The 23,574-nt window shown below is 37.9% G+C and overlaps 1 protein-coding gene across 16 annotated transcripts in view; it reads right to left on the minus strand.

Moving 5' to 3' along the window:
- NR2C1 (nuclear receptor subfamily 2 group C member 1) overlaps positions 1-23,574 on the minus strand; it is a 61,400-nt gene that overhangs the window by 30,615 nt on the left and 7,211 nt on the right. For 4 of the 16 annotated variants that reach the window (XR_003253529.1, XR_003253531.1, XR_003253530.1 and 1 more), the window contains exons 2-9: positions 21,335-21,391; positions 21,048-21,231; positions 17,148-17,247; positions 16,891-17,066; positions 15,866-15,990; positions 10,241-10,316; positions 5,646-5,753; positions 312-542 (exon numbers count right to left, since the gene is read on the minus strand). Coding sequence is in view for 13 of the 16 variants with exons in the window: in XM_026066027.1 (XP_025921812.1) it covers positions 312-542; positions 5,646-5,753; positions 10,241-10,294 (393 nt within the window). In the remaining 3 variants the exon portion in view is untranslated. Of the gene's footprint in view, positions 1-311; positions 543-5,645; positions 5,754-8,792; positions 9,700-10,240; positions 10,323-15,865; positions 15,991-16,890; positions 17,067-17,147; positions 17,248-21,047; positions 21,232-21,334; positions 21,392-23,574 lie in introns of those variants that run through there. The other 12 variants (XM_026066029.1, XM_026066028.1, XM_026066036.1 and 9 more) reach the window with 12 other exon arrangements.

The raw sequence follows: 23,574 nt of genomic DNA on the forward strand, positions 1-23,574 counted from the left end.
TAGATGGAGACTCCATGAAGCAGAAATAAGAAGGACTGTCAGTAGGGCAGGAGCTGGAAATGACAAGGACAACAACAGTCTTTCTAACCTCATGAGCCAGGGTATAAATTTAAAAAGCAACAGATTTACAAAAAACAAATTTTCTTCATAATTTCTAAGCATCTGTGCCACGTCCTAATGCAAGGAAAAGTATACAGTTAAAAAAAAAAAAACCCTCAAAAAAAGGAGAACCCAGACAGACATATTTGGAAATAAAACATCTCTTCTTATCCCATTTGAACCAATATTACAAAACAAAGTGGATTATCTACCTGGATGTGTTGTGCAGATATATCAGGGGATGCAAAAAACAGTTGGTTGACACCTGCAGCATCTGGAGTTGCTAGGAATACTTTTCCTGGAGTGGATTCTTGTCTGGCAAGGATCACCTTGCTTGGGGTAGAGCCATCATGATTTGTTAGGATGAACTGCTTGCCTGCTGAGCTCTGATCAAGTGCTGTAACAATCTGAATCTTCTGGCCCGTCTGCTGATCTGTGACAATCTAATAATACATTTATCTCAAATTGTTATGGTAATTGAAGATCACTCTTAGGGCCCAATCTGGGCGCTGAAGAAAATGGGATTTTTGCCCTTGGCATTTGTGAAGCAGGATTGTCTCCCCCTCTGTCACACAAGTGTTAAGTAAATTCAGGAAAAGCTTGGCTTCTCACTTTATTTTAAACATGTTTCAATCAAGGGTGTTTGAAGTCAAAACCTGAATTCATATTCGAGTTTTACAAATGGCCCAAGCTTCTACAACGTGGCCAAGATGCTGACAATTGTAGCATCCAGATTTTGAGGTATGGCTGTAACTCAGCCCTATGAGCTCTAAGGTTCTGAGAAATCATTAACTCCCCCAACTTCACTGCACACCACAAAATGCGCTCGGCACCTCCCAAATTTGGACGATTAACAAGGAGCTTTCTAACACCGCAACTGTCCCCTTACTTCCAAGTGAAAAAAATAAGCATTAAACAACAAGAAAAGCAATAATCTTGTCTCACCTTGAACACACATTTTAGGCTTTAGATTTTTTTTTTATATATATGTTCCAAAATAAAATAATTTAAACAGTAGCTCTCTCCCTGCCATTTTCTCTTCTTTTAATGAAAAACTTAATTTCATAATGTTTCATTTCATAATCAAGAACAGGCCTACGTTATTTTTTCCATTTCATCTCTATTTTCAAGCACAAATACAGCTGATTTTTATTAATTTTTTGCCCTTCACTAAACTCAATTTTTTGCTACCTTTGTCAGAAGGTTATAATCCTCAAAAACAATAGTTAAGATTACACCTCTCTTCCATTATAAATCTCACTTTTAATCACTTCCTGCCTTTCTCCATACAAAAGTCTATACCAAAAACTGCCCGGTTAATTCTGAAGACTAAGGAGAAGCACTCTACAAACACTATTTTTTGCAAACTACTTTTGAATTACAAATCAGTAAAACAGGACCAACTTAAAAGTTTTAACAACCAAACATTAATGCGTATCTATTCATCCCTAACACTTACACGGTCCTTATTACTGAGGAGACAATTTATTATGTCTTCATTAGCTTCACCTAAGTAGGACAGCAATATCATACATATTTTCCAAGTGGAAAATGGGGGCACGTAGAAATTGAATGAGGCATAAGTTCACACAAGAAGTCTGTATTTTATCAGCGTTACTGCTGCACCGTCACAATTAGCATATTAGTTTCTCCAGATGTTCAATGCGTTTAGTTTCAAAAACTTGTTTATAGTTTGCATTTGAAAAAGATAAGCAGCAACAGATTTATTAATTAGTGAGTATCTAATTTCAGCAGATATAACTCAATACCACCAAATCTCAAATATTCAGCAATTATGAGATTCAAAAATATACAAAAGGAATGCATTTCCTTCTGGTGGCCTTCTGCTATTAGTATTTTTAGGGATCACATTTACAAATATTTCTCTGCAAAAACAGATTTAAAAACTTACTTAGCCTAGAAGTACAGGTAAGATTATAAAACTCCAGAGGCTAAAGATATAAGAAAAGAAACATTAATTACTCTGACACTTGGAGAGTAGGGTGCGAAGATGGAACAAAAACCCCATACCAGTTACCAACCTCATTAATACGGCATTTTTCATTCTGTTTTCCGAGATAGCCACATGTCCAGGACTATGAATGATTGCAGCAGTCCCTTGTTTCTGCTTCCATTTCCTTTCTCTTGGTTCTATACTCCTTAAAGGCCAACTAAGGCAAACATTTTAATTCCCTTTTTAATTTTCTCCTTTCACTCCATTTTTCTTCATTTTACAAACTTCATTTCTCATGTGTCACTTCTGACTATTTTCTAAGCCCCTTCCCCCTTCTTTCCGAACACCTCTACTTTATTGGGATTAAGAGAAATCCGCTGCATAACATCCTCAGATGGGTGCATACAGGTACAGAAGCAAAACACAGAATATCGTGCTGTTTCTTGAATTTCCACAGCTGTTCTTTAAAAGATACACTTACCTAAAATCAGCCTCACTATTGAAATTTGAAAGTGAAATTGTATACATCAAAAACATTAAAAAAAAAGAATACGGCATATACCTTATCTAGTTAGTTTTATATTATACCTAACTCAAAAAATACTTTGTCAAAAATAACCAACATACAAATTTGAGCTGAAGGTGAAGGTATTTTTTGATTATATATGTTAAATTCTGAACATAGCTGAACATTTACACCATGTCTGAAGCAATATGCTTTCCTGTAGTAGACCAGCTCCATATTTTACTCGTCAATAAACACATCAAGATGGTAGGCAGAATAACCATTGCTAATTCATAAAATTCATTTCATCTCATCTTTAACAAATAGTGTCCCAATTCTTCAAGTGGCTTCCTGGCAATCTAGGGGGTTGCCCAAGGAGATCTCACTGCATAATACAGTAGAAATCTAGTGAACGGTGTTATTTTAACTATTATTTTGATATTTTATCCATACAAAGGTATCTAATCTACACAAATGCCTTCTGCAGCTCTAAAACATTTGGCAGCTGACAGAGGCACAACAGAAAGCAGTTTAAGCAATTAAGAAGAGTCTGTCTGCAGCTGGCCTCTTATGGTCATCTACGTGCACAAACTCCACTTAAATCACAGAGAGACTTTGAAAGTGGAGCTGCCTGTCTAAGTATAACAACGTGCATGACCTAAATGTTCAATAATCAGAGGGAAAAAAAAATCACTCATCTTCTCAAAGGAATCCATCAGGGTTCAGTGACAACACATCATGTTTCCTAATAATCTGAAACTCAATGCTGCCATAGGCATCATGTTATAAAACAAAAATGTAGTAATTCAGGATTGCCTTCTTAAAAAATACATTTTCCCCATGTCTTTCATTTAAGCATCTTGATGGCTGTGGAAGATAGTTTTTTTCTTTTATGTTTTTTTAAGTCTTTTTTTTTTTTTAAATAAGTCTTGCCTTCTATTTCAAACTCATTTCAATAAATTAATTACCTAAATAAGTCAGTGTTTGTGTTTTAGAAAAAAAATGTTTCTAAACATATGCAGAATCCACTAGTTTATAACAGAGCTGGTTTTGAACAGAAATGTCCATTTAGAAACAAATGTGGCAATCAACTTTTATCCTCAAAACCAAAATGTTAAAGTTCCCTAAAAATGGGGACTAGTGAAACATGTTTTGAAGAACATTTTACTGAGCATTTTATATTTCAAGTGGTCACATAAAGCAAAAAATATTAACTGAAATTATAAACTCAAAATGAACCAATTTAAAATATTCTTTAGGAACATCTTACTGAACTACATATATTTCTCCTACAAGCAGTTTATTTTTGACTACAAATTCTGGTTTTTGCAGAATTTTCATTACTAAGTTCTACCTCATATCTAATTTATTATTATTTATAGTGTTGCCATGTTTGTAGAGCCTGTTGCAGGAAGCATCCCATTCTACTCAGTATTGTTCCCCACATACCAAGAGACAATCTCTGTCCCAAAGAGCTCACTATCCATCTTGACGCAAAATCAATGAGCATGGTGAAAAAAGACACAGAACAAAGTAGCTGTGATAGAAACATGGGATCTTCCAGCTACCTGAGATGATGAAAAACTACATAAAGGCCCCTGAAAAATAACAACCCTTAGAAATACAATTCTTCCATGTTCGTCAGATTTGCAGTAGCTGTAGTCCCTACCCAAAAGCAGTCCTCTCTTCTCCCCCTCAGTGGCTGACACACAAGGGTTTAGAAGTTTGCAGCTAGCTTTGAACCAACAGAGCTGTCTTGCTGTTCAAAAATAAAGGCTCATGGTTTTGGACACTGTCTCACATTCAAACCCTGATGCTGAGATTACATTAAATGGCTTACATTACAAGGGGCATTATAGCATACACAGGTTTTGATAGGGAAAAACAGAAAAAGAGACAGCACTTGATTAGCAGAAACTAATTATTTAAAGGTATGGCTGTACACGAAGTAAAGGCTAACACAGAAAAGTCATGGAGGTAGCTGAAAGAATAAAGATCTACTGGATAGGCAAGACTGGCACCATGAATAAGAGTACAGGCAGAGAGGTGATACAACAAAAGATCATGTATGGGCCAGGGCGGCTGTGAACAGCCTTGGAAGGTAGGACAACGCTTGAATGCAATGCACTGAAACTGGAAATACCAGTGAAAAGTACCAAAGAGTGAAGCAGCAAAACAAAAAGCAGCCAAGATTACGCTAGCAGCTGGCTCACCTGGAGTGCCTCTCTGTGCAACAACATATATGTGAGAATATTTTAAAATTTATTCTGCAGTTGATATTTTTCTCTAAGAGGAAATTTAAAAGCAAAATGCTTGCAGGGACTTGCATTGACTTTTAAGGGATGAAAAGTAAAATCCTATTCCCCAAATTCTCCTCATCTCCATATACACGCATTTCTGTTGATTATGGTTTAACTGTCCACACTGCCAAAAAACTTCCTACCCTCAACTGAATTCAGGAGATTACTACCTCGCTAGGCTACGAAGTAGTACAGTGGGATGTATAACATTGGTTGGGACAGCCAACAAACAACATCCTTTAATGCACTTCTCAGGCTTTAGTTTGCCAGTACTTTTTATGACTTGTATCGATAATACCAAAAATACAGCTGCTTACTATGAGCCATGCAGCATTCCCTCCCCCTGCAAAGTATAGAAACGTTGCAAGAACTCAGCTGAATACCAAATCTAAAAACTATTCAGCTTTTAAAGAGCAACAGTATTATGGTATTGGGAAAAGTCCTTTTATGTTCCATGTTTCTCATTTTTGTTAATCTTAAAATTCTTAGACAGAAAAGTAGGAAAAGTCTTTTGCTAGCTGGTTTTGGACCCAATTAACATAATTTTTAACTAATGTAGGCAATGGATCCCAAACAGGAGGGAATCCTCCAGGTCTGAGAAGTAGAAACAGTGTTGGAATGTTTTCCAGACCTTTTATTCCTGTTTGTATAAATGGTCTCTGCCATCCAGGACTGAATATTAACATCTCAGAAAATAACATGAAGCAAATAAAAAAGAATCATACATAAAAACTGTCAGAAACAAATACTTCATCACTACTTGTAAAATATACTGGATGAGGCATACCTGTATGCGCTGTGGTAAAGAGAGGCCTGAATCTGCAGGGACAATCTGTATTCGTTGTGCTGCCCCATCCATCAGTGTTTGTGTAACAGCTCCTTGGGAATGGGTGATCTAGAAGGAAGAAACAAATCCAGTGGACTGACGAGGGATATACTGCAGTACTCGCGTATGGTTTCACCACTTCTGATTTCTCTGCAGAAAGCTTTGGGAAGTGTGACACTTTCACCATATACAGAATGCAAATGTTTGCAATCTAATTTAATAGCTTAATTTTGCAGGTTAGAAAATTCTACTAATTTCAATGTTTTGCCATTTTAAAATACCTTCCAACACAAAATTTAGAAACATTTTTGGTAAAACAATTCGTTGCTGACAAATCCACATAATCAGATTGAATATTTTCTGAATTATAACTGCTGATAGGTATGAGAGACATACCCAACAGGATACCTTTTATCATAGCTGTGCCACATTTACACTAACATATTTTTACCTTAATGCCTTACTGAAAGTGACAAAAGAATTTCTGGTGTGGAAACACAGCATTTGCCCTTTTCTGTTCCGCTAAGCCTTAAACCAGCAAAAACACAATAACCAAATTCTATACTGGGGAACTATCAAGAAAGTTGGAGTAAATTAATGAAATGAGTGAGATCAGTGAGCAATGGATCTTAAAACAAACTTCTGTGTGAATGCTCTGAGACAGTTTGTGGAAGCACTTTAACTATTATGAGTATTTTTAATTTCTTAACATGCTATAATGCAAAGGTATGCAGTGGAAGGTGTTATTCCTTACGTTATTTGTCAATAAATATTAAGTACAACTGCTATTTACACAGGCTTGATCAGTAAGGCTGGACTCACTGTAGCACAACTGAAGTTTGTCTTCATGGGGTATTCAGATACCTTCAGACTGACACTTTTGACTTAACTTAAAATCCCTAGCAACTCCTCAAACTCTTTGCACCAGAACTAGTTATACAGTTCAAAACCTCTGTAACACCCTGCAATTCTGTATTAATAATTATTCCCAACATTTACACTATTACAAAAACATTCCTATTCAACTGTTTTTTTCTAGAATTAATATACAGAATATATATATATCTATATCTGCAGTAAGGGTACAGTTTAGCGACTGGTTGAAAGCTTTGTAGTTTCTGCTGGATTAGCTTCCCGATTTTGCTGACCAAACCACCACATACGTGCTTAGTGCCAGCACAAAGAAGGGGGCAAGAGCACAGCTGGAGACAAGTATGAGAAGGGGAAGGGTGGTGGGTCAGACTTCCCCTTACAGCAGAAATACAAATTCCCAGCGGCCTAAGCTGATTTCAAAACTCCACCCAAAAAGGCATTACTTTCGGTACCAGTTTCAGCTCCTGTAAATTATCCCTTTAGCCTGGCAGGCAAAACCAGTTGTTTAGTCATTCAGTGCTCTGGACTAGGATGTTGCAAGGTTAAAAAATAGCCCAGCAAAAGATGGACAGACAAAGGCTATTCTTAACCTAGGCCAAACCTTCAATCCAGGTGTCCACAATGCTGAGATGCATCCAAACGCGTGGGTGGGATTAAGCTGCTGGGGGGACTGCTTAAACTGCCAGCGGCATCAAAAGAAATACCTGTCAAACTACTGCCCAAGCCGTTTCTGAACACTGCTTTCTAAAAATGTAAGATTTTTCATAACTACGAATACTGTCAGTATTCAAACAGTTCATCCAATTCTTTGCTCAAGTAAAGGACAAAGAAGAGTCCATTATATAGCAAAATTTAGAGCTTGCAAGAGGTACACGCAAGCACAAAAATTCTGTATCAGCCTTTCAAATGACATGTACAAGTGGTGATTTACAGGCAGTCAGGCTTTTATGTAAATTTCTCTTCGCTTTACAAAATTAGCTACATATTCCAGCGTTGATTTACGCTTGGTACTTGAAAGTGTCATGACCTATGTGCTGCAGAAGGTAAAACTGCTTATCATTCCCACAAACTGTCAGTTTGACAGTTTTACTTCTATAAAAGTTTTTATTGCAGTTAAAAAAAACACTATTGACCAGAATAATTACAGTATTTGTTAAAAATTATATTTTGCATGTATATGACAGATTCTGTTCAGACAAATATGCAACTTTCTTCTGTTACTGTAACCCGGTAGGACTGCGGAAACAAACGGCCACAAACTTAGTGTACAGAACCACAGATTAAAGAAAGATGATTTTGGGGGGCTCTTGATATACAACCTCCCAACCTGAATTAAGGAATGTGATCTTGATGTAGACATATGAACTATCAAACACTCAATGAAAGGTGATTAATAGTTGGCAGATTCATGGCCAGACTATAAATTTTTTCTTTCTTTCTTTTTTTTTAAGGAAGTTTTGGGTTTATGCAAAAAAGACCCAAGTGACAAAAGCACATCTTTGTGAACATCATCATAAAAACATTCATGATAATTTTATATTTTAAAATGCTTCATGAACAAGAATTAACATTATAAAGAAATCAAAACTACATTATAGAACACTTCTGAGGATTATTTTAACAGGACATAGCAGCATCTTCTATTTTTTTATGAATGGGAAAAACTATTTTTCCTTCACGTTCCACTTGCATAAATCCTTCTTGTAAACTCAAATAAAGCCATTTCAACATTCAAGAGATTACAAATGCTAGCAAAAACACTGCTGAAGTTCCCCAGAGCTTCAGACACGGTTTTCAAAGCTCACATCTGTTATGAACTTGGCCAAGCAGATTACTAGTTAGGGGCTTCGGGTCAGCCTTGGGTAGGAATGCAAGTGTCTGCTTTGTGCCAGGATGGGCTTCACTTTCTACCCCATAAGGGAACTGATCCAGGCAGGAGGGAAAACACCTTACTCCGCTATCCTGTATTTTTCTTTTCAGTTGTGTCCACCACACGGTGACACAGAGAGCTACACCAGTGTGCTGCAAGGACTGGCACAGTGTGAGAGTAAGTGGCTAAGCAAGGACTGGTGAATGCTTAAGCCGCTGCCCTGCCAAACAAGAAATGCCAGACTCAGGCACAGCAGGACCCTGTTAAAGGACAAATCCTAACCTACACTGCTGATGGAACGATTTCCATGAAACCTGTAAGGCTGCGGTGCCGGAACGAACAGAGACCATCCAGCAGCTCCTTACCTACAAATGCAGCAAACTGCGCCCCCGCTGCCTGGTCTTCTGCCCTCCTCTCTTCTCCAGCTGCCAGCCACCTCCTGCGCGCTGGCTCTGGTACGCGCCGGAGCCTTCTCGGATGCTGCTTGCCTCGCTAACCCAGCGGAAACCCTTCCATTTGGTCTGCCCGGGTTGGTTTGCTGCTGGTGTGGGAAGCCAAAGCAGCTCCTAGAACAAGCTAACAACTACAGGTGCGAGGCAAGTAACCAGGAAAGGACCTTCCCTTTCCAGCAGCAGCGAAATGCTATATCAGCTCCCCGGCTCGTGGAGTCGCATTACAAAACGGAGAAACAACTCTCAGAGACACTAAGCAGCACCATAAAACTTACCATCCTCTTTTCCAAGCGAAACGTGTACTTCAGCTAGCTTTGACTAATATGTTCTTTTGCACAAAACAGAACATGAAATATGGCCATCCTGAGATCTCCCCAAGGAATTACGTTACCAAAAGAAAACCACACTAGACACCCCTCTACCCTGTAAAGAGGGTGAGGGAGAGAACGAATATACCACATGACATATAACACTTGCGTCCTTTGAGGTATCAGCAGCAACTCAGATGCTACAATAATGAAAGGCATAAGAATTTATATAAAGGAGGATTAACATCCCCCCACACCTTTCTATTTGAAATCAAGACCAAAAGGAACTAAAATCACTTGAAAAATAACTCTGTGTACCACACCAGACAGGAAATCAAGATTGGTTATTTCAAGCTAATAAATATCATTTTTCTACTTCTACCTAATTTAAAGCAGTACTAATTTTAAATAGACCATACTATGATGAAATTTTCTAAAGTATGTGTATACTTATCCACACTTCCAATCTACTCAGGGATCTCCAGACGTACTCTGACTGCAGTGCACACATTCTGTACACAGGTTATAGAAAATAAAAACAGGAGTTGGCAACAACAAGAATCGAATTCTCCCCCTGACTTATAACAAACATCAACAAGTATTTTACAAGGAGGAGCACTGCAAACTTTCACTTACGAAAACAAAAAAATCACAACAATTGAAGCAACTGCTTAACTGGAAAGTGAAAGGATGTACTGAACGCTCTCTCAACTGCAAATTTGTAACTAAAAGTGAGCAAAGCAATTATTATAGAAGTGGAGAGCTCTCTGGAGACTACTACAGGCCTCAAAAGCACAGCTGAAGACCTAGCCACTTACTAGAACACTGCTAGATTTTCTTTAGCTTCGTTTCTGCGGGATAAACTTTGGCAAGAAAGAATTTGCAGCATAACTTTAAGATGGACATAGTAAGTTCTTCTAATCTTCCATGGGAGGGTCTTCTGGAGCTTTAGGTATACTAAAAACTATTTTCTCTTGTGGCTTTGTTTTTTATTTATCAGCCTGAACATTTTATTACTCAATGTCTTTTAAATAGGACTCAAAGTTTATGTACCTCTCCCATTTGCTGTTCAATAATTTGATGGGCCAGTTCCTCTATGGTTGCCATGATCTTTAATCACCAGAATTTCCTGTCAAAGAAAGGAAAGAAGATGCTTAACATCTGTAGCCTCAACAGTAAAAATATCTCGGGGAAAATATAGTTCACCTAAGTAAAGAATCTTCACGGTTGTTTGAAGGGGACATTCCTGCAGAATTTAAAGCTCAATTATACTCTAAAAGTAATCACTTAAGTTTCTATTTGCGAACTTCTGATCATTTTAGGTGGGTAACTCACATGAAGTTTTCCTATTCTTCCCCACTGCCTTCCCAAAGAACCCCAACACAATAAACCCCATGAGAGAGCACAAGTGCATCACTGGCCAGGCCATCAGCAGGGAGGTAATTAACATCTTAAAAATTGGAACCCAGCCAACAATTTTGTTGATACATATCAAGAAGAAAAAATCCCACTTCTTCTGAACTCACACTGATTTTATAGTTGTAACAGGAGTGCTTAAAGGTCAATTTTGTAATTAATATAAGGCACTACTGGGAGGCAAAACCCAGTTGCGCTAACAAAAAAACAAACCAACCCAACCAAACAAAAAACCCAAGTTGACTATTCTGCCATCTGCCACTGCAGCTACAGTGTAAGGTGTCCGAATCTTCCTAAGAATTTTGTAAGATTTAATAGACAATAATTTAACACAGTATTAAGTATTCAGATCTAGGCCTTGTTTGTTTGGATACCTAGCTAAAAATATACATTAGGCAGTATATAAAAGGAACATAAAACACGTTATGAAGCACCATAAGTACTTAATTTTCTGTTAAAAGCTGTATTAAAAATATTGTAACATCTACTTTTTAAATGAGCCAAAGATTAAAGGATTTGTCTATTTACTAAATTTACTTTGCTTCAAATACAGTATGCTTAGGTTATACAGGCTTCTCATTGCAAACAAAGTCATAAAGATGTTTAACACTGACATACATATTCCTGTATGAACATAAGAATCAATGGTGTCAGTCTGAAAGATTTTTTTACATAGTATGAAAAGCTTTATTTTATTTACAGGCAGCAATGGTATCGTGTAATCATACAAAAAGTTAGAATATTCATGAAAGTAGTTACATACGCAGAAAAGCAGGTAGGTATATAACAAATGCACTCACTTGATTTTTCACCCTTTAATTTTGCTGGAATTTCCATGAACTATCTCCTACCCCAAAGATGACTAGACCTGCCCAACTAATTGTGCAAACAGCAGTGTAACTCCTTTGAAGCCCGCTCTGCTCTTCAAAAGAGAGGTCTTGTTTGACTAAGGCGAGAACTGCAGCCCTTTGAAGCGTGCCTAGCACTACACTAAGCTCTGAGGGACGTGCAAGGAAAGGCTACAGAAACTGGTGTGTGCGTGTATGCGCGCACACACGCAAATGATTCTTACTCTCCCGCTAGCATGCCCCACTGCTAGTTTAATTCAGACGAAAGACAGCAGACATGCATCTAAAACATGGGACTGAAGATCTAATAAATCTAATAAAGATCTAATAAAAATTATTAGTCCACAGCTGCATGCAGTGAGGTGGGACACCACCACTACTCACGGATCACTTAGAGTACATCGTCTGTCTGTCTTGAAAATCTCTCTCTTCTTGTTTTAAATAAAACACTAGCAACAAAATAACGCATTGTTTATATGCACGCTGCCAGAAATCTGTACTACTTCATTTACAAAAAAACTCAGGTCCCTAAAAGCGAATTAGAGAACTATTTAGTAACGAAGACACACTTTTGGGTAAGACCAACGCAGGCAGTGACAGACATGCACTGCTTGCAAAGAGTAGTTTCATAAGATGTTACTGCTTTGTAACATTTCGCTATAGCAGAAATATTGTGCATATGACAGTATTTTGCTGAAAATGAAAGGTAAACAAGTAAAATTCTGAAATTTGGGTCTGCTCTCATAGGATGGTCTCATCTTTGACTTTGCTTTGAGAAGGCGTTTGGCCTAGAGACTTCCTGAGGTCCCTTCCAACCTGAAATACACTGCGATTCTTAAATGCACCATTTTTTTCAGTTAGGGGAACACCATGAGTTCCTTGCAACTACAAAAATACAGTATTTTTAAAGCAGTTTAATTTGCGAATTAATTATTCTTCTTTAAAAAGCTGAAGAATCTTTTCAGTGCTTCTGCATAGATCTACTGTATTGATATTTTCAAGAGCACAATAAAAGACTATCTCATTTTCAAACAGAATTTTTGCTTCACTAAGTGTCTAGTTTGAATAGCTATGCACAAGAAAGTTCATTTTGAATAGTTTAATCCAATTTTATTGACCAATAATGATTACAGGCTTAGAACAAGTGAAGAATACATTTTTCCCTATGTCAGCCTGGTCAGATACTACAATCTGCAATCCATTTTCCATTCTATAATCACTGTCTCTAGCATCTTCTATTTTCTGGAAAAAAATTAGACTACATTAATACCATTATTTTTCCATCAGAAAAGCCATGTCTATAATCTTTCCCATAACAAAGTATGATTTATGACATTCTCAGTTTTAGTCGTATTTATCAGCACAGCCTACAGGTACTTTATTTGATACTTTTCTAAACCTCTTAGTGTTTTGGCCTGCAGAATTAGCATATTCCAACAAGAATACTGAATTCTAATTATTAGTGCTATAGCTGTCTTGTACTAACGCAGCAACGTATGAAAATGAACAATACAGTACAGGGGAAAGGAAAAGCTTAATTTATAGGTTATCTTGTAAAGATTTCAGTCAAATACTGAAAATACTAAACTTGCAAAAATTGGAAAAATAACTCTCACAGAAATTGGCACAAGCACTAAGAAAAGAAAAAATTCCTACCTATGGTACCTACGGTACTGCAAAATTATATTTAAAGAGTCTCTGTATCTTTAATGTTCTCTGCCATACACCTACACTAAATTAACATACAGGCACATTAAGGTTTTTGACACAAACTCATGGAATAGAAGATGGGGAGATCTGGTTTCTCCAGGCCTCCTGGATTACTTTAGCCATGGCATTAATAAGGAGGAAGGGTCTTCTCTTTTTAATACCACAGCCTTATTATCATCTCATCCAAATCCACTCTGCCACCAAAAGGGCTAGACCCAATCTATTCCTTGGCCTGAGTTTCCAGCTTCTCCCTAGCGTCAGCACCAGCACATCCGTGCCTTCACAGCCAGCAGGAAGGTTTTATTTTTGTCCATGTTACTTCTCAGCCCAGTGACAGATTTGCGCTTGCTGTATGAGCGTGCAACGCCATGGCTGCACCAGCGGCACCAAAGAACTGGAGGTTCCCCCCTTTTCACAGTAGCAGTGATTTACAGCTTAAGCCAGGCATGAAACCACGTTTCAAGTCTCATATTTTCCCACAGCTCTGTAACTTGTTGCGAGCTGGGCCTTAGAGTTAAAATGCACTTTTTTTTTGGATCTTACAGATTAATCCGGTGAGGAAACAAGAAATAGAGGATGAAAAAAAGCAACATACGGCACCAAGGACAAAACACTCATGATGGAAAAGCGGTTCAGTAGAGACTTTATTCCAGAAGCAAAGGTACCGTGGGATTAGGAGACTGATAGGGATCTATCTTCTTGCCTCACCCCACATTTCTAGGAAGGGAAAATTTTCTATTTATGAGAACCTTAATAGTCAAAGCTACTTTTAAAAACAATGCAAGGAAAAGAGTGCTGTTATTTCATAAGAGTTTCAGACAAATGAGTTTATTTATAGCTAACTAGTATTCCTACAATGAAATACTCTGCATCACAGACATTTCCTCTCACTAGCAGATTTTAGTCCTCCAGTTAATAGGTACTGATCAAGTCCCAACAGATAAGAAAATGGTGTCTCATTTTTACGGGTAATCTAAGTTTTGTTCCACTTCCACTCCTTTAAGTAAATGTTTGATGAGTAAAAGGAAATTATTACTCTTTACAATGTTAAAGCTTAGTTGCCCTGGAGCATACATATACAGCAAAGTTATTTTTGCATGAGATTTGGAATTAGCAAATCAAAAAGAATGAAGAGCTCTTATTTAATCCTTGTTTTGTGTCTTTAGCTGCAGCTGACCACAATCGCTGTCTTGACATGCATGCAAAATGCTCTTAGGATTCTGGGGAACTGAACCAAACAATGTAATACTGCTAAAAATGGTGTGAGATTATACATCAGAAATATGCTATCTTGCTTCAAAACAGATCAGAACTATTAAAACATGTTAATATCTTTATAAAATGATCGTGAATTATTCAACATCATAAAAATTTTTTTTTCCACTCTACACTATGAAAAGTGAATAAAGTGATTTTATTTTTTTCGAACAGTTACTGAATACACTGATACCCTTAAAATCAGCTCCACTGTTGGACTTTATAGCTCAGTTGAATGCAGACTGGAAAGATAAGCTTATTATTCCCTTCATTTATGTCTGGACCCCAAGTGCCCCAGCAGGCTCTGCAGGCTCTCCCCCAACACGGGGTCCGGGTGCCTGGGTACCAGCGCCCTGACCGTGCCGATGACGCTGCCTGGCTCCACCACGGCCCTGCCATTTTAAGACTTTTAGGAAGAAAAACATTTCCTCCTGTAGCTATAACCCCAGCATCCTTCTCTTTTCAAATTCTTTGAAATAACTGATGACACTACATTTACTGTGTTCTCGCTTTTACAGGGCTACTTGAATTTAATCAGATTCTTGCCTTGCCCTGCTTGTTAGGCTGCAATTCCCACCGCTTCCTTCTTTGGCTTCTCCTGGCAGCCCGGCCCTTCCCTGCCGTGCTGACGAAACACTTGGTCTCCCAGCTCATGCCTGATAGGCAAGCAAGCAAGATTTCTTCAATGGTATTTTCTTCAGCCTTTCCCCAGGCCGAATTCTGGTCCCTGTCTTTCATTAGCTAAATAACAATAATGAACTATTTATGTGAACAGTAAGTCTTCCAAGGTAGGGAACTCTCAATCCATTTTTTTTTTTTTTTTTTTTGCAAAGTGCAGTCTTATACAAAATGTTTAATGATATACCAAAACTGGATTACAGCTGTAACCCACACTTCTGCAGATACAGGTCTGTATGGAACATTTCATATGCCTTCTTCAGCCAGATATTGCTTCACTGAATTGCTAAAAAAATTTAAAAAATTAAAAAATCCCCCCTACAAACTTTGTGCACTACATACATAAGTTGCATATGCAAGACCATTAATACCCTAACAAGTTAGAAGCAACCAAAGTTTATAGTGATTACATTTTGGACGTGTGCAAAAAAACAAAACACCACCCCCTCCCCCCCACCGCAAAAACCACTAAGATTCGAAAAAAAGTTCAGACTTCCTCTCTTAAAAGTACTGTCATTTTTAAAAACTGCACATTCATCTGCATTGATCAGAATTCATATGTATTGTAAGTCAGAACACTGATTTGAAACCACATGGATTTTCACTGTCTACACAAAAGTTCAAGAACTGAGCAGTTTACAAAATTATGTAAATTTTATATTTTTTCTGCATTTCTCCCTGCCAGTTTTAACAGAACCAAACTGCACTTAGCAACACAAATGTAAAGCAGATACACTAGTCTAAATTGATGTTATCCTCCAAGTCTTACGTTCCACAGCTTTTTTGCAGACGCAGCATACAGGCACATCAAGTTTGCAGTCTTGGCCACGTATATTTGCTAGGGCCAAGCCTGCGGGCCCACATGCCTCACATCCACTTCAGAACATAAAAGGGCTGGAAAAAACAAAGAAACCCTTTATTTTGTCAACAGAGATACCAGGTTTTATAAGTGTCTGTGCTACTAGGAAAGTAGGATGGGTCATGCAATATATATTGATACTGTAACTCGGAGAACGACAGTTACAGTAAGGTAACTTTAAGTGCTTGTTGAGATACATATTCCACTTATGGTCACTACTTCAAGTAACTAAGGCATTAGAAAGTATTTAAGTCTCCTTAAATGCTCCCTGTAAAACAGCTATAACAGACAGCATTTATTGGAATAAAACACCACATTTCAACATCCAAATCTCCAGTAGTTCTAAAAGAAGCTTCTAAATCTTCTAAATCCACTGGAGTAGACTTTTAAAATGGTTGGCATAATGAGCTATTTGATAGTAATATTTAATGCAGTTTAAAAAGGGAAAAGGGGCAAATTTTATCCTCTCTGCAAGCTCTACGAATAAACTAGAAGAATGCCCTACAAATCTTAGTCTTAGCTAGAACAACAGTGAACACGAAAGCTGTACTGTCTGGTGGCTTCTTCCAAGACACATTGCAACAGAGAAGCCACGTTACTTTGCCCAGAGGACAGACACTTTGGATCAGAATTTAAACCGGAAGGTTTACCAGATTCAAAAAACAAAACTGGTTTGTTCAAGCTGGATGGCCAGATCTTTCTGGCCATATTCTATCTGAATTTTCTGATGATCCCAAGAGTCAGCATAATTAATGAATCTGCAGAAGCAAGTCCATGACCACTGGGGACTTGACTCCTAGCGAGAACTGTGCTTTCACAGCCAGATGATGCTCCATGGGCTGACAGACAAATCACCCTGCATGCTCTGAAAACAAGTCTTACTTACTGGGCTATGTGTCCGCAGCGTGGTACCTATTCATGAGGCAAACTCTCACCTGTGTTTTAGGGTGCATTTAAGCTTGTGCTGTTGATTATGTCCTGAAAAAGACACGTCTTTGCTGTAGCAAACTCTTTGGGGGTGGTGGGAGTTCACATCAACTTCTCTTTGTTGACCAAGTCCCAAGGTAGTGAGCAGTTGAAGAACTGCTGAAGAAGTTGAAGTTGTGGATCTCTGTTTAATGAGAGTGCATTTCAGATAATGTAAAACTTGGATTGTCTTCTCAACTATTTTGCCATATTGCCAAATACTCACCAAAAGCATGGTGAGAATTTGTACTGGTAATGGCAGAATTCTGTACTGGTACTAACACCTGTGCGTAACAAGAAATATCTCTTGCCAGCAAGACACATGGCTGTAAGAAAGCAGATATTTTTACATTATTAATTCAGAGGATAAGTAAGAGCCAGTGTTATCAACCAGAACTAAAAAAAAATACTTAAAATATTCAGTGCTCTCAAACCCAGAACTGGCCAAAACCCTCCTTTATTCTTAGGTGGTAGGAGCAATACTAGTATATTCTCTTTTACTCTTAAGCAAGCAGTGGAAGAGGCTCTCTAAAAGAGACGCCATGTCCTGATGTATGATTTTTTTCAGGAAATCTGTATTACAGATGAGGAAAAGGAAGGAGGAGTTTGGAACAGAATAAAGTGTTGCACAGTTACAACCCCCAAGACATACCGAACTCTAGCAGTACAGTCTAAATGCCATGAAACTAGAGGAAATTTTAAACTGAAAGGGCACTGATGAGCCAATCTATCGATAAACTGTTTTAAAATCAAAATGCTTTAAAGGTGATGATTGTTAAAACTAATGAAATTACAATGGACTTTGAAAGCCCGACTAGATCAATACTCCCTAAACAAAATAATGTTTCTATCTTTCCCCAATCAGAAGAATTTTATTGGTCAGAAAAGATTTTGAGATGCAATTCTCAGAACCAAGAAAGAGAAGTCTGTATTTACAAGAGTTTTCAAGCTCAGCTATTTCAGGACTTGAAGAACATACTCCCTCCATTCAAAACACATTTAAGGAGGTTTTTCTCGACCACTATGATCTTTAGAGAATGAGCTGCAAATGGTACAGCTCTCAAAAACGATCCCTCAATGAAGCATGAGAAACACTTAATGTCATCATCATCAAGATTCCCAACCATCACATAAGGTCACCTTTAAGAATGTTAGTTTCACTGTAACTGCTAGACCCTATCCCTGATAGTGCATCTTCGGAAAAAACAAAACAAAACAAAACCCCAATTATTTATTTTCTTTAGCTCCTTACAAGCAGTTAATTATAAACACTGCAAAAATAAGCAGGAAACGCCTCTTGAAACTTAAATTCTTGATCATAGTTATTCATGGATTCACCAGCTATGAGCCTGAAGTACAAATTTACATATGCCCCAAACCTGTTGAGACACAGAAGCCTCAAACCAAAATACAAAGCTTTTCAACTGTTCATCCCGTCACTCTGTGTTGCTAGTTGAATCACTGTGCAGTTCAGATGCACACTTCTGCAGTGTTGTCTTGGTAGGAAATAAAGCGTGAGCTTGGGAATCAAGTGGGGTGTGTTTTAAGGAAACACTTTGCACCCACTGGTTAGTTCCCCTAAACTGGATGCTACTGCCCTCACAGCTAAGATGTATTAGTAAAACAAGCTAGCTTAAATGCTGAAAGTTGTTTAAACTATCATGTTTTACTTTACAATAAAGCAGTGAAGGAATATACACGCAGCAAACTATGATGTTCCAGCCACAAGGAAAGTAACTTTCAGACAGAGGCAAAAACCAAACAATCAGAAGTGCTAATGTTTGAAACTTTATCCAAAAGAGCCATCTGCCTCTCATTTGCAGTAAACTTGCTTGAATAGAGTACTTCAAGCATACAAACAAGAGTGAACTCCTACAATGAAGAGGAATCTGGAGAATAGCTTGTGGCTGTCCTACCCCTACACACTGTCTGGAATAAGCACAAGGAAACTTAGCCCATGGGTGCAGAAGCAGCTGTCAAAGCAAGGAAAATCATCCGACCACGAGCATGTGGGGCATATATACGATGGAAGAGGAATATATGCAACTGAGTAAGAATCTGCAGCTACTACAGGCAGACCACAATAAAGAGTTGCCATGATAAATTGACAGAACATTTTTAATAGTTTGCAAGGACTATTAACTAGTTGTTCCTTAGCTCAGCCTAGTAAAATAAAAATGTTAACTGTGTCAGTGCTCCTGCTATTACAATTGTATTATTATTAGCAATGGAAAATTTCTGGAAAGGAATCTGGTATCTGATACGGATCCAGCCTAGACTAACTCTTGATTACCTCGAGTAGAAGACAGCCCTGAAAACCTTGTTGGTACTCAACACAAAATATTAAGCAATCCACCTTTGACATGCAGTTATTATAACGAATACTCAGAAACCAGATGCCTCAACAAATATTGTAACTAAACACATTACTGCTAAAATTGCAATAGCATAGAGTGTGCGTGTGTGTATGTGTGTGAGTATATATACACCTCTAAGAGGGTACCAAGATTGTGACTACAAGTTTTTGAGGTTATACTGCAGAGCTGTAAAGTGCTTCATTTATAAATGCTGATAAACCGTTTTATGGAGAGGCTGTGAAACTTAAATTGGTTTGACTTGCGAATTGTTAAATTTATAAGCTCAGTTTAAGTTAGAGTCAGTCCTCTTCTAGACACAGAACATACCGGTGCATTTATACTGCTGCAACATTGCATCTTTAAGCTTCTGTGCAGAAAAAAGCCTGTACACAAAACTAAACTAAGACCATTTAAAACTGATATATGCCAATATATCTCCCTGGGGATTATTTAACACAGATGGTTTTTAAGACTGATGTACATCAGGCCTGATTTATGAAGTTATATTGATTATGAGGATATGGTCTTATTCTGGCTTCACTTTAGCAGGTGACATTTCTTCGTGCACACAAGAACAACCTGCAGATGAATCCTTCTTAGTGATCAGTATCTCAGTCCCACAACAATTCTTAGAAGCAAGTGGTCAGTTGGAAACTCTTAATTTAACAGCTCTTATAAGCAGAGAGAGCATAGCTTGGAACACCCCACTGAATTAATTCTCCATCCAGTCTTCTCACTCCTGTATATGTGTATGCGTGGGTGAAGCTACTTCTGAATCAGCTGCTGAAATCACCAGAAATTAGTGTATCATTCTGAAGTCTGTCATTACTGTTTGCATTGAAATGCCATGCAACAAACAGTAATGTTCAGCAACTGGCTCAACAGCAGCTCAGCCATCTGTGTACTATAGGTGGGAGGACAGCTAGGACTGCTAACCATCAGTGGTTGTACAGATGTCCTTGGCTATACACCAGAGCTCTTGCAAAAGTAAAGGTTGTAGGCTTAATTTTGACCTGAAGAGCTGGAATTCCCATGCACTTTAATTTTATCACTTGCAACTACAAGGTGCATAAACATGAGAGTAGTAGGTTTTTTCTTTTTTTTCCTTTTTTTTTTTTTTTTTTTTAACTTTGTGATCCCTAAACACAAGGGCACTAATTGACCAATTCAGCACTCATAACAATTCTACTCTGCACTGAAATGCATTACGTTAAAATCCTTGCTCTGAAGAACATCATCCTCACTGGTGAAAAAAACACAAACTTCAGTGCTTAATTTACAGATTTTTGGGCATCACTTAATGACACAAGTAAACTGATGAAATGGCTAGCTGAAACAGGCATTCCTCTCCCATTGACCCATTTTTGCCTTATTCCTTAATCTTGTCCTTGTGCTGGTATTGGTATACACCTAACCCCCCTGGGAGTCAGTTCAAGAAACTGAACTGGCAGAAACTTCTTTCTGATTTGTAGAGTCAGGATACGGTTTCAAAGGCAGCTTGAGCGGAATTACAGCTCAGCTATGGGGAGGAGGTCCTGCTCGTCTTGAGCAAGCTCTGGCGTTCCTCCGATCACACAGGAAGCCCATTCAACTCACTAAAAAGACAGAAAATTGACCTAGCGGAAAAGCAGCAAACATCTGCCAAGTAAGCATGCTGAATCACTTTGCTTTGCAATCAAGTTAATTCTAGAGCGGCCAAAAGAAAGAACATGTGGTTAGATGTCAGGAGAAGGAGTCAAAAGGAAGATGAGAAAGGAGGTAAAACTCACTTTTCACTTTTAATGGTGGGGAGCTGTTAATTCAGTTCGTCTGCACTGTGAAACTGTATCCTTTATTTTCAGCCTGTTTAGCTGCCTGAAGCAGCTCACTGCGGAGTCAGACAAGCACCACTTCCAGCTCTGCAAAGCAGCAAGACTGCCTCTCTGAACAGTTATGACCTGTCAGACCGTGCACCTTGACATTAGAGAGATGGAGAGTTAAGACAGGTCAACTAGAATTAGCTCTTAAGAAACTTTGGGACAGTTGTAAGAAGTTTAATAGTTCACCTTTAGCTTACCTAAGGTATCTATGTTATACTTCACATCAGGTATGCATAATCACTCTTTAGAGATCCCTGCAACAAATTAAACAAAAAGAAAAAAAAAGGTTTTAGCCTTCTTTTCTTGTATTATGTAAACTTACATATTTAGCACCACATATTTTCATGCTTTAAAAGCTTCTTTTCCTGAATTTCTCTAGCCAAAATTCCAAAATACTGAATTGCTTCATATAAGTCTTATGATTAATACATTCTAAACTTGGAGCTACCTGGGCAATGCTCTCCAAATACTTTAGAACAAACTTTAAATTTCCAAGTAAATAAAAAGATTTAGATTAACTCCATCCACAGTCTGAGTTTGGAGCTTCAGTAACTGCAAGTCAACTTCAAGGTGTCCATCTAAAGTGAACTGATTTCAGAAATGCTTCTTTATTCCAGACTTGTCCAAATCATGCCACACACTTCCAAGGCATCCATCAGGTGGCATAAATGTTGGGTTTTACTACTAATATAGAAAACAAGTAGACCGATTCAAATAATTGACATTTTCTTGATTCAGACTGTTCTGCTCTCCTTTCAAGGCAACAAGACTAGTCAAGATAAACCAAACTTTATGCAGATGCTAAAGGTTTCTAATCACATTTATATTTCCTTTCTGATCCTATCTACAAAAATAAAGCAATAAGATCTGGAATTCAAAAGAGATCAGAGAGCACAACATGAAACAAAGGGCACATACTTTTATGATCCTCTTTAAAATATCCCATAACTAAATAAATGAAAAAGAATGAACTGCAAACCATAATATTATTACTCCAAGAGGGGGGAGGAGGGAGCCAAAACTCCTGCCAGTATATCAAGCACTAAGAAAAGTTATTAGCAAAGCTTGACTAATTAACTTTTACCTCATTCATATCCCACTCTGAATACCCTTGCAAATTATTTTCCTCACTCGCTGATTTTACCATGACATCTCTTTCATTCAACTGCTCTACTGGTTTCTCTTTCTCACATCAGACTTAAGTTCCTTGCCTTTATTTCTCAGAAACTTCGTAGTGAAAGTGAAGCGATAAAGAAATGTTTTGCCCTGTGACCACTGAGTGAACGATATCATTCTCTGTTTCAACTCCCAAAGCACTTGCTTCTGTAACTTTTTGCACAGTGGCCATTAAGATTGTGAAGGCTCTTTCTAAAACTACATAAAACTAATACATGATCCTCCAATTCTTCTCAAAGGAGATGTGCTGCTTATAGAAAACTGACAATACTTAGACTGTCAACATGATTAGATCACCGCTTCTCCAACTGTCCAATATTTTCTTTTTGTAGCCGTGTACTCCATCAGTTTGTGGTGATCTGTTTGGACTTTTTGTCAGCAATGGTAAATTCCTGGGGCCAGGGAAAATTGCTTTCTTGGAAGATATCCAACACAGTAAAGCCTCTCTTCTATTGCTCGAGGTAAAAAGTAACACAAACATTAGCACCTGTATTTATGCCGGCTAGAGTTACTTTACCAGGTATAATCACCGCATGTGTTTTTGAAGTTATTTCTTGAGTGCTTGACAATATTACTTCCCATATAATTAAATCAAAAAAAAAAAAAAGGAAAGCTCTTTCAAAGACCTATGAAACAGAAACTAACTGAAGAAGAATTATATATCCATCTATTTTCTTTTGAACTAGTCCCATTTATTAGAAGCATCTAAAAGCAGGCATTTTGATTAAAGGTAGGCATTAGATCTTTTCTGTATTACTTAAAAAGCTTTTATTGTATCTCTCCTTAATCTTCAGACTCATAAATGAAATGTAATTTTAATCTCTTTCTGTGTGTAGATCCTATGCAAATATTGTTTGTTTATGCTCCTATTAAATGAGTTAATGAGCCTGACAGGCAGAGTCAAGATTATTTTTAAATACATTGCTGTCATTAGACCAAACTTGTTGGTGCTGAACCTGGCATCATCGCCAATGGTGTTCCATCACTACTTTAAATATGCACTCCGTGCGCCACCGTGTCGGTGGGAGAGATTCACTAGCTTGCATTAACCATTCAACCACCTTCTCTGCCTCTTGCTCAGTTTGTATACACCAGCATTTTCTCAATGTTTTAGTCAAATAAGCTAGCAAAGAACTACTATTTAAATTGTTTGCATTAAATTGTTTGCATTTGGCTTACTTCAAGTGAAAGGGGTTAAGAAGCACTCCCAGGAGAGCAGGCAGCAGATGTGAGGGCTGGTAATCAGGAACACTAACCTGTC

This window comes from Apteryx rowi, unplaced genomic scaffold (assembly GCF_003343035.1).
Source record: "Apteryx rowi isolate R43461 unplaced genomic scaffold, aptRow1 scaffold_237, whole genome shotgun sequence".
NCBI lineage: Eukaryota > Metazoa > Chordata > Aves > Apterygiformes > Apterygidae > Apteryx > Apteryx rowi.